Below are 14124 nucleotides of genomic sequence, written 5' to 3'. Positions count from 1 at the left end.
AGTTTCTCTTGAAAATAATGTAAAATTTTTTAGTCAACTGAAAACTTTATTTAAAGTTCCTGGTTGACTTGAGGTATTGGTATCGAGAACTGCACAATTGCTCATACTTGTTACTTCCACATATGCAAAAGGCAATGAAAGTTGGAATTCCATGTTCACTAAGATGCCATCTTTCATTGAGCGTTCAAGGTACTTTGCAAGAAGAATGAAGAACCTTTGGTCGACCTTCCACACTTTCTACATGGACCCTTGCACAAGCCCTTCAAAACGAAAAAAGTTGGTTCCACCTTTGAAGAACAAACCTGCCACAATGGTTGCAAATCAATAAAATTATTAAGCGTATTGTAATGTATCTTGAATGCCAATTTGAACAGTCCGGAGAGGGTCGACTTGTAAATCAAACAGCCTTGATGTTCACTCGAACCACATTCTTATCGACAAGGTGACACTTTAAAAAATCTCCATATTTAGTAAATGACACAACATGACCGCGCCAAAAGGATGTCAAGCCTTACTCGTCTCAATGCAGCCTTACCACATTTTTACCGCTTAAATACTACAATCATGGTTTGAGACCACCATAAATGGTGACTTGTGCATTCTTTGAATGCCAAACCATCAAATAAAAAAACAATTAAAATTCTTCAGATGTATTGGTGTGTGGCTTGTAATTCCAAACCACCCCAAGAGCATTCTGAAGGGTTTGGATCGCAACTACTTGAGAGAGCATTTGCTCACAGCTTGGAGTGTGTATATTCATTTATTCATTTTCCATAAAATAGAAGAATGGTTTGGAAGGAGGATAAGTGACTATTCTGTTCTTTGTTAAGGATTAGACTTCTGTAATGGCAACTTTACAACAGTTTCTCAGGGTGGTGAATTGTCATCCCTTCGAGAGAATTCAAGCATTGAGGAAATATGACCAATTCACATGCTCTGTTCCTTTAAGACGAGATCGATTTAGGATGCCTTCCCTCGATGAAAAGTATATTGGGAATTCTCCATTCAACAATAATGATATGCTGTAATACATTATGATTTTGAAATTTAATTGGATAAGATGACAATCCTAGCAAGACCTCGAATTAGTTGTGAACACAAATTAAATTCTTTCAAATCCATCAAGTATTGCCTTCGTTTTACACGTAATGCTAAGTGTTCACAGATCAAGCTCCAAGGTACGCTAAGTGTACACAAAGGACAACATGGAAGCGCTCCATGTCGATTGCTGATGATTTCAACTGCTTTGTAGTGCTTGTATGCAGTATCGTCATCAACATTTAACACATTTGAGTTTTGGATCAATGGAAAGATTTCAGCATATTCCTTACTCAACCCATCTTCAGTCGTAACAGTTGAAGTTGTGATGATGATTGCAACGCCCAGATCAACCAATAAAAACAATTAGTTCAAAAGTCAGCAAGTTTAAAATATTTACAAGGATCTTTTTGTCTGAAAAAGAGGGTTACTTCTTACAATTGCTGCACAAGCAATATTGAGGTCCAATGTGCTTAGCGATACAGCTCACACCTGGGAAACGTTGCCGTTGTTCCAAATAATCTTGAACGAAATCGCTAATCTTTTCTCTGCTGACATTAGGCATGACAATACAGTGAGCTACTGTTCCTTCACATGCAAGTTGCCACTTTTTAACGAATTCTTCATCCTTAGGTCTTTCCAAAACAATTGTGTTTGAGTGAGGGTTTAACAAGCATCCTACACCTGCATCTCTTAAGAGTTGTTCCATATACTTTGCATTTTCCAAACATTTTCTAGCATCCTTTGCAAATCCTTCAGTGCCCTTCTTTCTCAATGTGAGCCACAAGTACAAAGAAGCTTGTCCATTTCTTGAACCCATGATAGTAGTGTCAACACTGTTGAGATAATCAATGTGACTCTTCAAAGTCTCCACATATCTCTTTCTTGTGATTGTGACACCACAGGGCATTGGGCATCCCATAAACTTGTGTCCTGACACTGAGATGCTTCCGACAGGTTTAGTGAAGTTGACTTCGAGTGCTTCCTCAATGAATGGTAAAATTAAAGCAAACAATGCACCATCACAGTGAATGAAGAATTCATCTTCTGTGTATCCAGTTCTCTTGAAAATGTCCAATATTGTATCCAAATTATCAACTGCACCCTTGACAGTAGTACCAATGTTAACATTCATGACGACTGGTCTCTTCTTCTTTCCTTGAGACAAATCTTCAGTCTCCTCTCTGTTTCTGATCAACTCTTTTTCCAAAATTGCGTAATCAATCTCACCAGTATATAAAGTAGGAACTCTAATTTCAGGCATTCTGTATAACTTGGCGGCCTTTGAGACAGAATAGTGAGACTCTCTGGATGACACCAAAACTGCATCAGGGAATTGCTCTCTTCCCAACAAGATTCCATACAAGTTGCCTTCTGTTCCACAATTAGTGACATATCCCCAATATTCATCATGACTCCAATTTTGAGCATTGGCTTCATCGGGACATGGACCAATCTTCCACAATTTGGCAAAGAATTGCAACACAGATTGTTCAAAAGCTCTCGAGTGAACACCATAGTTAGATTCCACAAAAGGATCACCCAAATTGTTGATACTGTATCTCAAGAAAGGACTCAACTCTTCATGGTTGTAACTTAAATTGTATGGGTATCCAAAGTGATGGTAAGTTCTTTCTTCAACGTGTTTCTTGTATTGAGCAAGGATTTCATGAGTAGGCAAATCCTCTTGGATGATAAAGTTAAAGTTCTTATCAATATTGGCGTTATTGTTGTTATTATCATTCAACAGCGGAGTAGTGCTAGTCGTGTTGTTGTTCATCTTGTTGTGAGGAAGAGTATTATATTGGAGGTAATTCAAAATGGGTGATAACGCGATTATGAAAGAATTGGTGGTTGGAGTAATGAATGGATGTAAAGGCTTTTTCTTTTGGATGACTCTCTCGGCCTAGAGAGCACACTCGCAATTAAGCGAATTTAGCGAAGCGATAGTAAAGAGGTTCAACAACACATCATCACACGCGTGTCATGATGACGATGCATCAAATAAATTGAAGTTTCTAAATGTTCACAAAAGGCATCGGACTTTTGCGCTCCACGAAATGTTTCGATCGCGACGGTGGTGATGCCTGAGCGTACGATATTCTCCCAGACGACATCGTTGTTTGAATGATCACCACGATTTTTTGAGGTTGTTGTTGGAAGATTTTAAGTTGGAAACACGCACGTGCGTTCGAATATCATTCAGTTGATTGGTTTTGAAGGTTCACTGAGATTTCATTCTCTTGCTTGAAGAAAAATGATTATGCCAAACATCTGTTTCTGTATGAACACAACCAATTGGTTGTTTCAACATCAAATTGTGAGAACGAATTGCAACATCTTGTCATGCATGAAACCTCATCACCAAGCGAATGAGATTGTGAATATTCAAATCATCATCGAGTCAGTTGATCCTAAACTCGCGCGCCATGATTGACATACGGTGTTGTGTTAATACTTTTACGAATATTTCTTAATTATTTTTGTCCTTCAAAAAATATGAAATCATCATCAAACGCCACATTACCGACGTCGTCCTCCATTGAGGAAACATTAAAGATGATTGAGGAAAGAACATCCCAAATGAATTTGGAAATTCGGAGACATTTTGATAGAAGTAAAAGTAGTAGCAACATTGATACAAAACTCACAAGTAATGATCCGCATCAGCAACAATCATCTTCTCCTATTTTGACTAGGAATAGAGGACAAAGCTATAGCTCACCAAAGGGAAATCAAATTGAAGACATTTCTATGGTTTTTAATGCAATACGAGCAAAAAGAAAGACCATTGAGAAAAGTCCATATACGGCAGCAACAAGTAGCAATTCTGTTGATTCTGGTACATTACTTCCAGAATTTTACTCTACGGCTATGCGAAAGCCACTGTCTATGAACAATTTTTGCGCTTCACCCTTTTCAAAACAAGCTACACCACTTCAAAATATGAAAAGCGTTCTCAATGGCTCGCATCAACATTCGGATGTTATTCCGACAACAACGGTTAACAATTACAACTTGTGTAGAGAAGATGAAGACATTTCTGAATGTAATTCTGATCGATCAAGCACAAGCGGTTGTAGCCTGAGTTCTCAAAACAACGTTGTAGAATTACAAGCAAAAGTTGATGCTTTAACAACAGCCTTAACAAAAGCTAACAATAATCTTGAAGACTTCCAAATAGGACTAGAAACATCCATTCAAAAACAAAATGAGTTAAAAAATTATTATCAAAGCTTTCTTAAGAATATGACCAAACAACATACTCAAAAAATTGAGGATTTACAAGAAAGAATACATCATCTTGAGAAAGAAAATCAATCTCTTAAGGAGCAATTGAAAATGTCAAAGGGAGACACTAATTCGCGACCTGCAATAGCAAACACATCTAGAGAGCCTTCATTGACCCAAGATGCTGTTTTCAAAGTTTCTAAAAAAGCCCATCAGATATGCACAAGTACCAGGAAAGAATTGCATGACTTAAAAACATTTGTACTCTCAGAATTGAATCCTTTCAAGGAAGTTTCAAAATTTTCCCAAGATGTGATTTCCAAAACACTCACAATTTTTGACACATCCACCATTTCTGAACACTATAAGAACAAATTTGCAGAGCTTGAAGAAAGACATCAAAAGTTAAGCCAACTGCTCCTTCAAGAAATTAACTCTCGAAAACGGCTGCAAAATGATTTAATAGAAGAACGTGGAAATATACGTGTTTGCTGCCGTATACGCCCTGAATGGTCGTTTCCTGCTGAAAGCAACAAATTCATTCATTCATTCTTTCATAGAAGTTGTATTGTACATGAGAAAACGACTGATACCGTAATCACAATCAACAGAAAAGGACGAATTCGAACCTTTGAGTTGGATCAAGTGTATGGCACCTCTTCTACTCAAGAGCTCATTTTCTCAGACTTGAAACCTCTTGTTCACTCCTCATTCGATGGATATAATGTATGTATGATGATGTATGGCGAAACAGGAAGTGGAAAGAGTTTTACCATGAACGGAACATCAAATCAACTTGGCATTATTCCAAGAACCATTACAGAATTTTTTCACATTATTGACATGCATCGATGTTTTTGTGAGGTAAAATTGAGACTAAGTATTGTAGAAATTTATAACAACGATGTACGAGATATGTTATCGTCGAATGCCTCCACAGAAAAAGAGACGTACAGTCCTGAGCTAAAATATTGTCCTGTGCAAGATGAGCAACATTTACGCCAACTTATCAAAGAATGTATTTCAAAACGATCTGAAGGAAAGACTTTAATGAATGCCAACAGTAGTCGATCACACTTCATAGTGTCTATTGAGATTGAAAAGAAACTGTTCTCTCCGACAACTGAAAAACTCACTCAACATCCAACAGATTTATTCCTCAACAAGCCAGGGGAAACAACCAACGAAAGAACTCGTCAGAATAGTATCGCACAACAACAAATCATGACACAGCCTTTGAACACAAAATCAGTGTTGAGATTTGTTGATTTAGCTGGTTCTGAAAATGTAGAAATGAGTGGTGTGCATGTCCACTCTGAACAGTTTGCAGAAACATCGCATGTGAACAAGAGCTTGTCCGCTGTTCAGGACGTTGTTGTGGCGCTTGCTCAAAAACAACGCCACATTCCATACAGAAACTCAAAACTCACACAAGTTCTTCGAGATTCTCTAGAGGGAGACAGTAAGGTACTAATCATGGTGACCGTTTCTCCTCAAGACAAGTTCGGTGCTGAGACAATCCATGCACTTTCGTTTGCAGAGAAAGTGAAGCAGATTAAACGAAAAAAGGCAACAAGACAAGCTGTCGTGAACTGAGCCAACATTTGTAGTGTTACGGAACGACTCAATCTTGTTCCCCCAATGCACCTTTCGAACAACATGATTGTGAATGAAACTTATCGAAGCAGGATTTATTGTTTTCTGGTTCTGAAACAATGAACAGCACTACCAACAGCCACAGCACTGAGCCCCAAAACCCACCACACACAACCAACGAAAGGACAACAACAACTTGGCATACTGTTCATTGTTGAAATGTAGGTTGGTGGTGAACAATGAAGCTTCTCGTTCACATACTCTTCCGAGGTTGGATAAACTTTAGGCATCACAAAGATTTTCTTCTCTTTTCTAGGAGATTCTTGACCTCTTAATTCCATTAAAGCTTCACTTGGCAACAAGTACCATCGCAAATGGCCATACTTTCGTTCTAATCCATACTTGTCATCATCTCCAAAGAGTCGTGTAATTTCTTGCTTGTAATCCAATTTGATTCCATCTTCGGATGTGAATAGTTTCACCGATTGCTGCAATAATTCTTCTGCATCTTGTAAAATTGCAGAATAACTATGTATGGTATTTGGTTCCATATCGTGCAACTCACTAGAATTGTCCAAAAACTCAAGACGTCCATTCTCAAATGTAATGTCTGATATTCTTTTTCGATGTTGTTCCAAAAAGTCAGTAAAGTTTTCATGAATAGAAGAAATCTTATTGCTTGGTCGGTTCAAATTGGGATTAGATGAGCCAACATCAAACCTTCTATGCATCCACTCATTGCTTGATTCATTAAAAACATAGTATGGTAAAAATTTCCATCCATGAGTAGCGACAAAATCGACTGCTTTCAACACAAAGTCAACAGTTTCATCATCAAAGAAATAATTCAAATTTAACCGAGTCCAACCTGGTTTTAGGTGTGTCAAAGAAATGGGAGATGAATAGGATTCAAGAAGTGCCTCCTCGAATTCTAGAGCTGTTTCATGTGAAATTCCCAATAACTCAATTCCTAAAGGACCAGCACAACTACAACCTCCTCTTGTTTGGATACCAAATAAATCATTTAACAATAAGCTCACAAATGAGTGGTGCAAGAAACCGTCTCCATGTTTCACGAGAAATGAGAAAAAAGCTAATTTTTTCAATCCTTTTGCGATACATTCTTTTCCTGGACCAAGAAGAATTAAATTTGGATTTTTAGACCAAAATTCTAAAGCTCTATCTCGGTAAGCGTCTTCCAATTTGCCAATGAGAGAGGGTCCTACTGCTTCTTTTAGTTTGAAAATTAATGCACATCGAATGGAGCCAATAATATCGGGTGTTCCTCCCTCCTCTCGTTCTTCAATCTTTGCTGTGTAACTATGATTTCTATCATCCACAAAATTGACAGTTCCTCCACCAGGACGTGTTGGAACAGCTTTTTTCCATGTGATAAATATATTAATCATATTAACGTAATTAGAAATTTCTACACACATCTCAATAAAACCTACCATTCATAAAGAGCTTTCTTTTAGCGATTAAAATTCCAGGAGTTCCAGGACCACCCACAAATTTATGTGGGCTAATGAAAATTGCATCCTTATGAAGGAGAGGATCATTTGTTGGATTCATATCTAATGGGACATAAGGAGCTGAAGCAGCATAATCGAAAAAGCAAAAGGCTCCATGCTCATGACACAATTTGCAAACTGCATCACAATCCGTACAAACACCCGTGACATTTGAAGCTGCACTGAATGAACCTATCAATAATCGTTTGCCATTCTCGTACCTGATTACCATATCGATCCTCAGCAATCTGAATAACAATAGCTCCAGACTCTCTCCAAGGGAGAATGTTTGAATGATGTTCATAGGAAGAAATAAAAACCACAGGCAGTTCAGATCGAGAACGAGCCAGTAATACTCTTTCCCTTATTCCAATACAATGCACCAAAGTATTCACTGCACTGGTGGAGCCACTGCCTACAAACAGAACAACATCACAATCTCCATCTGTGTTTTTGGAAGCAGTATTGGAGCAACTGATACAATTATTATCATTCTTGTTGCATGATTTTGCTAATCTTGCATTCACACACTTTGCAATAATTTCTCTTGCCTCCTCTCTGAAATGTGTGGTTTGATAACCTGTAAACGAAGTAGTCGTATGAGTATTGGCATAGGTCGGTAACACTTGTTCAAACAAATAATCTTCAATAAATTTCAAAGGTTTTCCAGAAGCAATATAATCACAGTAAGTAATAGGAATAAACCGATTGGTTGAAAATGGAGTTTTGAATACAGCCTCTGCACCCACGACATTGTCATGAATCGTATGAATGAGTGTTATCTTTTGTTTGACCCACTTTTGCATCATGGTTTCATTCTCGAGAACAGTGGACGAATGATTTCCAAGAGCCACATCCATCTCATGGTTGTTGTTGTTTTCAAACAGACAGGTATCATTCTTTTGAATTCCGTTCGGAAGGTAGAAAGTATCACCATCATGATGATGATCACAAATCGTAGTTGCGGCAAGGTCTTGCAAGACTCTATACGTGATGGAATCTTTGGAGAAGGGACGAGATCGATGAAGGCTTGAACGTTTCGTGGTTGCATAGTTTCCTGATGAGGAGGTTGGTGTCGTTGCTGTCGTAGTGCTGGATGAGGAGCGACCCCTTGCTGTGGAACGATGAGAAGGAGGAGTATGAACGTGTAATACTTGTTGTTGTTGGGAGTCTTCTTTGGGATGAAGGAAATGAGTCTTGTTGTTGTTGTTGTTGGGAGAAGAATTTAATGCAGAAGAAGAAGAAGATGAACACAACATGATTTCTTCATCACTGGGTTGTTTCATTGATTCAGGAGGTGTTGAGATGGAATGCATTGTCTGGTCCGAAGTAATATTGGGAATCATGATGAGGATGCAATGGTCTTGTTGTTGTTGGATTGACTGTTTCAAATTTTTCTATGAATGGACTTGGATGATGAAAATGAGTTATTATGGAAATGAGAGTAGAGACGATTAGCCACAATATGGAGAGTATTAGAAGATGATGATTTGCGTTCAATTTTTCTTCAATATGATGGTTTTGTGCCGAGTTGGAATGTTGGGTCACAAACTCCGGAGTAGCTCCTTTCAGAAATTCCAAGACGGTTTTTCTTGAGTGATAAAAACAACAAGGAACGGGTGTAATGACTCGAGGAGCTTTGGCACAAGAGAAAAGTAAACCACACGAAGAAAAGCTGGGACACTCGAATGTTTTTTTGTTTTTCAAAACGGCTTCCGTTTCTCATTATTTTGATATGTTTGGCGAAGATTCGGCTGAAATACACTTTACAATAGCAGTTGTCTGTTGGTTAAAAAAGGAATTTACTTGTCCACGAGTCGGGTCACGCTCTAGGTTTAAGCCAACCACTTGTCCATTAACTTTTGAGTTTCAACACGAGTACGAACAAGGTCTGGCAAATCATTTGGAGAGGAAGCATACAAGTCCGCACAGTGAGCAGTGCCTATTCAGAAGGTATTTCACAAGTAAAATTTTCATCAAATTATTCATTATTGAAAATAGGATTAAGAAACAAATTCGTTTCCGAACCGAGTGCATTCATTGTGAAATTGAGCATTCATAAAATTGAGTTACATTCAATTATTTACACAAAATTCACCACAATGACTTACCTTGCATGTGAAAAATGTTTCCTTGTGGAACGAACTGTGTAGGTCGAGTCACTGCCAAGACCGACCATGGATCCACAGAACCACTTGAGAACACTGTATTGCTCGTGTCAATATTCTTTGCTCCATACATGTTATTAGTGAAAGCAATGTCTGGCTTCATTCCATTAATTCCGAAAATTTCAGAGCATTGTTGAAGGAAATATTGCAAGGTGATCTTTGTTGAGAATGGTTGTTTGTCACCAACTGCATCTTGATAATATCCAAATTCAACACAAGTTTGGTAGGTCCAAGCACGTCCAGCACTGTTTTGATTTTGAGGGAAAGGCCTTTCGTCTTTCATTTGTTTTATCATGTCACTGTATAAATTTTCAGTGCATGAATTTCCAGAGTATGAGTTGAAAGTATTGACCCAATTGGCAAAACTTTCCAAAGCATCTGATCCTGATTCAATAATATTACACATACTTGAAATATTGAATGCCTTTTGTCCATTGTTATCCAAATTGTATTGAACTACTTCACAAACACCGTCAGAAAGTGAGGAAAAGAAAGTAGCAACATCATTGACATCTGTTAAACTTTCTGGATTGCAAACATTGAACAATTTAGCGACACGTAGTCTTCCTGCTGGAGTTAAAAGTAGTTGTTCAGCAAGGTCATTGGCTTGTCTAATTCTTTCAGCACATTTTGGTCCAACTGAATTTTGAACAACCATCATGTACTCTGGGAATTCTAATTGTGCCAATACAGGTCCAGAGCTGTGAATATTTTATCATTCAATTAGTCAACATTATCATAAAAAAGCATTTGTAAGTTCAATAAATTCGGAAATTCAAATCATCAAAATGCATAATAAATTATAGTATTTTCTTGTCTCTCCTCACTCATAACTTACCTAGCAATAGCGCCAACAAATAAATGTGGATATTTAAGCTTCAACCAGGCTGATAAATTTCCAGAGTATGAACCTCCAAAAGAAACAAACTTGGTCTTGGCTTCATTAATATTATACTTTTTGATCAAATAACTTCTAAAATCCACTAAATCCTGCAATGCTTGTTCACTGGTCAAGTATCTCAAATTTTGAGTAGAAAGAGATTGTCTTGGTACGGATTCTCCATAGAATCTGTGAAACAATAATTGTCATCATTAGAGATTTGCTTAATCATAGACTTACCTGTGCTCCAATGCAGCAATTAAAGCACCATATCGTTTAGCATACTCATTAGTAATGAAATGACCATTGACATAACCGGCAGAAGCTGTGTGATGGAATAAAAAAATTGCAAATATATACAAACGATCCATTTTGGCATGTATAAGAACGATTGATTCATAATAAAATTCATCATTTCAAAATTATACATCCAATTGCCAATCATTCATTTAAATGTTCATGATTCATGTAAAATTACCACACACTTACCTGGTCCTTCTCCACCAATGATAATAAACACAGGTCCGTTATTTGCTCTATTCCACATGGTTTCATTGACCCAAAAACGTTGTTGGAATGTCTCTGTATTTTGTGGGTCGAAATGATCCAAAGTTTGAGTCATCCATTGGTCGACACCTCCCGAAGATGATGCTTCCCGCAAGAAGAGATTTCTATTTTTCTGTAAAAGACGATGATTCAAAGCACCGATATAATTGGTTCTTGTAAGGACACGAGCATGGAGGACCGATGATATGATGAACACGAGCAACATCACACTCATCGAGAATAACAAGAGGGACGACGTGCGCAACATTTTTTTGACATGCACGTTCAGGAGATGGAGAACTCCGATGTTTTTAATGAATGTCATCCCGAAGAGCAAATCACATAATAAATCGCTTCAAGAACCATTCGTTTAATAATTATTATCTGAGAGACATCATATCATTTAGGGAAAGAGATTCATACTGAGTGTTCGATGTGAAAAATCTTCCAAATTGTTTGGCTCCATACGAAAGTTGGTTCGTGCTGCAACTTGCATGCAAAATATCGCTCGCACTCGAAAATATCCTCCAGAAACGGAGTGTTTCATCTCCTGCTGCAGATACCACACTACTGCCATCCGGAGATTGAGCCAAATGAAGGACGCGACTCGTGTGACCAGTGAGTTCTGCAACTTTCCTCAAACTTGGATATTTCCAAACAATGAGTTGATTCTGTGAAAACCCATGGGAAGAAACGAGTTCTCGGTCGTATTTGGACCACAATAAACTACACACTTGTGATTTGGTATCTACACTGTTCAATAAAGCTCCATTCGAAGTACTCCAAAAGTGAATCTTTCGGTCAGCTGTTCCACCACCACTGGCCAACAAGTGACCTTGCCATGGACACCACGCTAATGCTTTCACAGCAGCCACATGTTCATTAAAAGTAAAAAGAGATGGAGAAAAGCTTGCAGCATGTGCATCCCAAATGTGGAGAGTGTTATCATTGCCTCCTGATGCAAGTTGAGATCCATCGGGTGACCATTTCAAACCACAAACTTCTTGGGAATGGCCAGTGAACACTGAAGTGACTTGGCTGGGATAGTTTGGAATGGCTTCATGTTGTTGCATGAATAGACCATGTGTGGAGTGAATATTGAGCCCACCAGGTCCAACTCGAACATCATGATTCAAAATTTTACCATCTCTCGAACCCGAGGAAAGCATGAACGGACCTTTCGGATTCCAAGAGAGAGAGCCCACTCGAGAGCAATGCCCAAGCATTTTCCTTACCAACTTTTTTCGTTCAACATTCCATAATTCAATGGTACAGTGATTGGTTCCGACTGCTAGATGAGTTCCATCCATAGTCCAAGCCACGCTTGTGATGGTGTTAATATTGGTTTCTACTTCTTCTGGAGAACCTTCACTCGTTTTGGTGAGCATGTGAATATTTCCATTGTTGGCATCCCACAAGTAGACAGTATCAAAAAGAGCCACTGCCAGTATATTTTGTGAACTCCAATCGAGTAAATTCAAATAAAAGTCATCCAGCATTTTGGGTGCATCCAGAACACGTTCAGGGAGAGAAGAAATTACACGTTGCTTGGAATGGCCACTACCATAGCCACCTTGCAGAAGCTGTCGTTTTTCCATTTCTGTCATTTGTGAAAATTGTTTGTTGCACGAAAAGACAGCCTGTAATTTGTTTTGAATATTAGAGTCAGCACTTGTTGAAGTTTGAAGTGCATGTTTCGGAGAGAGTACCACAGACGAGGACATGTTACCTCTTCGAATATTTTCTTGATTGTTGAAACACGAGTCAGAAGAGGTGGAGTTTGTGTCACCAGAGGGATCTCTTGATTGGCCTGAATTTCGATAACTTTCTTCTGTCGATCCATTAACGGAAATCATACTACCACAACTAATATTAAGGCTGTGAAAATTTGTGGGTTTAAATTTGAAAATTTTCTTTTCAGAAATTTTGGAAGTGGAATCGAGTAATCGACTTTCGAGACATGATTCGAATTGATAGGGCATGTTCATTGTGGAACTTCCATTATTGTGACCATTGTTGCTGCTTTGTGAGTTGGAAGAGGGAGGTGTTGAAGGAACATTCGATGTGAACATTAAATGTTTAGCAATTTCCAATTCACTCGAGGTGCACCGTTGTGGAATGAATCGATCTGCATGAAGAGAGTTTGTTGGAGACATGATGGATTCGTAATTCCTTCTCTTACCAGAAGTAGGTGAAAATAAATCTGCGTTTGATTTGGGAGAAGAAAGTGATTTAGGAGAAAATGGGGATAGTAATTGAGAATTTGTACACTCTTGATCACAGTCATTATATGATGTAACAATATTGGAAAAGTCCAATTTCTTCACAATACATGAAGGTTTGGATGCAACAGTGATCCTTCGATTTGTCTTGTTACAAGCCGTCATGCAATTTCTATGATTGACATCTGAAACTTGAGTGAGAGGTTTTTGGCATGACTGAGGAGAAAGTACCGAGAGAGGATGTAACCTCTTTTTAGACGGACTCAATATGAAGGAGGAATCTTGTTGGTGGTGAGCGAATGAAGTTGCTCGTGAAAATTTTGCATTTCTAGATTGTGGACTTGTCAGTAAATGGCTTGGAGCTGTGTGGGGACATGAAGGTGAAGCAGTAATTGCTGTACATGGGGTGCTTCTTGGCGGTGTTTTTGGAGGTTGAGAGTCAGCAACCATCGTTGAATTTGGTTGTTTGAGGTTTGACAAGTCCTCAAAGTTACGATAGTTGCTGGAAAATGATGAAGATATAGGACTCATCAACAATAGCGAGTCCGTAATTGATGAAGTACTCGTTGACAACATGGAACTCCTAGATCCAAAACCACCATCCATGTTTGAGAGGTTTGATGTATTCAACGTTGATTGGGGTGAAGACTGGTGGTGGCATAACTTTTGGCTTTTTCGTTGTTGTTGCTTCTGTGGTGATGAAGGAGGAGATGGAATGGGTGATGTGAGAAGGAGGTTGGACATTGTGTCTCTCGATTGTATTTAGGAGCCAATCACGACCGATCAGTATGATGTTGTTGTTGTGGGAGCGATATCAGTCGCTTGGACGAGAAATTAAAAGGGTCTGAAAGGGGTTGTCGAATTTTTTTAATTTTTTAAATTCATTAATTGTAACGGTTATTTTTTTGAGAGCAAAATTGTTCGTGCAT

The 14124-nt window shown here is 38.4% G+C and overlaps 5 protein-coding genes across 5 annotated transcripts; 1 reads left to right on the top strand and 4 right to left on the bottom strand.

Moving 5' to 3' along the window:
• Nucleotides 1–1465: 1465 nt before the first annotated feature.
• FDP41_007773 (uncharacterized protein) lies at nucleotides 1466–2818 on the bottom strand (the record flags this gene model as incomplete). Its single annotated transcript, XM_044711554.1, has 1 exon — nucleotides 1466–2818. The coding sequence occupies one exon, from the start codon at nucleotides 2816–2818 to the stop codon at nucleotides 1466–1468; it is 1353 nt and encodes a 450-aa protein (XP_044568571.1).
• Nucleotides 2819–3537: 719 nt separating this feature from the next.
• On the top strand, nucleotides 3538–5865 carry FDP41_007772 (uncharacterized protein; the record flags this gene model as incomplete). The annotated part of the gene is made up of 1 exon (XM_044711553.1): nucleotides 3538–5865. The coding sequence occupies one exon, from the start codon at nucleotides 3538–3540 to the stop codon at nucleotides 5863–5865; it is 2328 nt and encodes a 775-aa protein (XP_044568570.1).
• A 95-nt stretch (nucleotides 5866–5960) lies between these two features.
• On the bottom strand, nucleotides 5961–8725 carry FDP41_007771 (uncharacterized protein; the record flags this gene model as incomplete). Its single annotated transcript, XM_044711552.1, has 3 exons — nucleotides 5961–7243; nucleotides 7320–7497; nucleotides 7601–8725. The coding sequence occupies 3 exons, from the start codon at nucleotides 8723–8725 to the stop codon at nucleotides 5961–5963; spliced, it is 2586 nt and encodes an 861-aa protein (XP_044568569.1).
• Nucleotides 8726–9214: 489 nt separating this feature from the next.
• FDP41_007770 (uncharacterized protein) lies at nucleotides 9215–11241 on the bottom strand (the record flags this gene model as incomplete). The annotated part of the gene is made up of 5 exons (XM_044711551.1): nucleotides 9215–9321; nucleotides 9491–10248; nucleotides 10386–10616; nucleotides 10668–10752; nucleotides 10917–11241. The coding sequence occupies 5 exons, from the start codon at nucleotides 11239–11241 to the stop codon at nucleotides 9215–9217; spliced, it is 1506 nt and encodes a 501-aa protein (XP_044568568.1).
• Nucleotides 11242–11353: 112 nt separating this feature from the next.
• FDP41_007769 (uncharacterized protein) lies at nucleotides 11354–13939 on the bottom strand (the record flags this gene model as incomplete). The annotated part of the gene is made up of 1 exon (XM_044711549.1): nucleotides 11354–13939. The coding sequence occupies one exon, from the start codon at nucleotides 13937–13939 to the stop codon at nucleotides 11354–11356; it is 2586 nt and encodes an 861-aa protein (XP_044568567.1).
• Between the last annotated feature and the right edge of the window lie 185 nt (nucleotides 13940–14124).

Source organism: Naegleria fowleri (genome assembly GCF_008403515.1).
Source record: "Naegleria fowleri strain ATCC 30894 chromosome Unknown tig4, whole genome shotgun sequence".
NCBI classification, from domain to species: domain Eukaryota; phylum Heterolobosea; class Eutetramitea; order Acrasida; family Naegleriidae; genus Naegleria; species Naegleria fowleri.
This window is presented reverse-complemented; position numbering and strand designations above follow the sequence as displayed.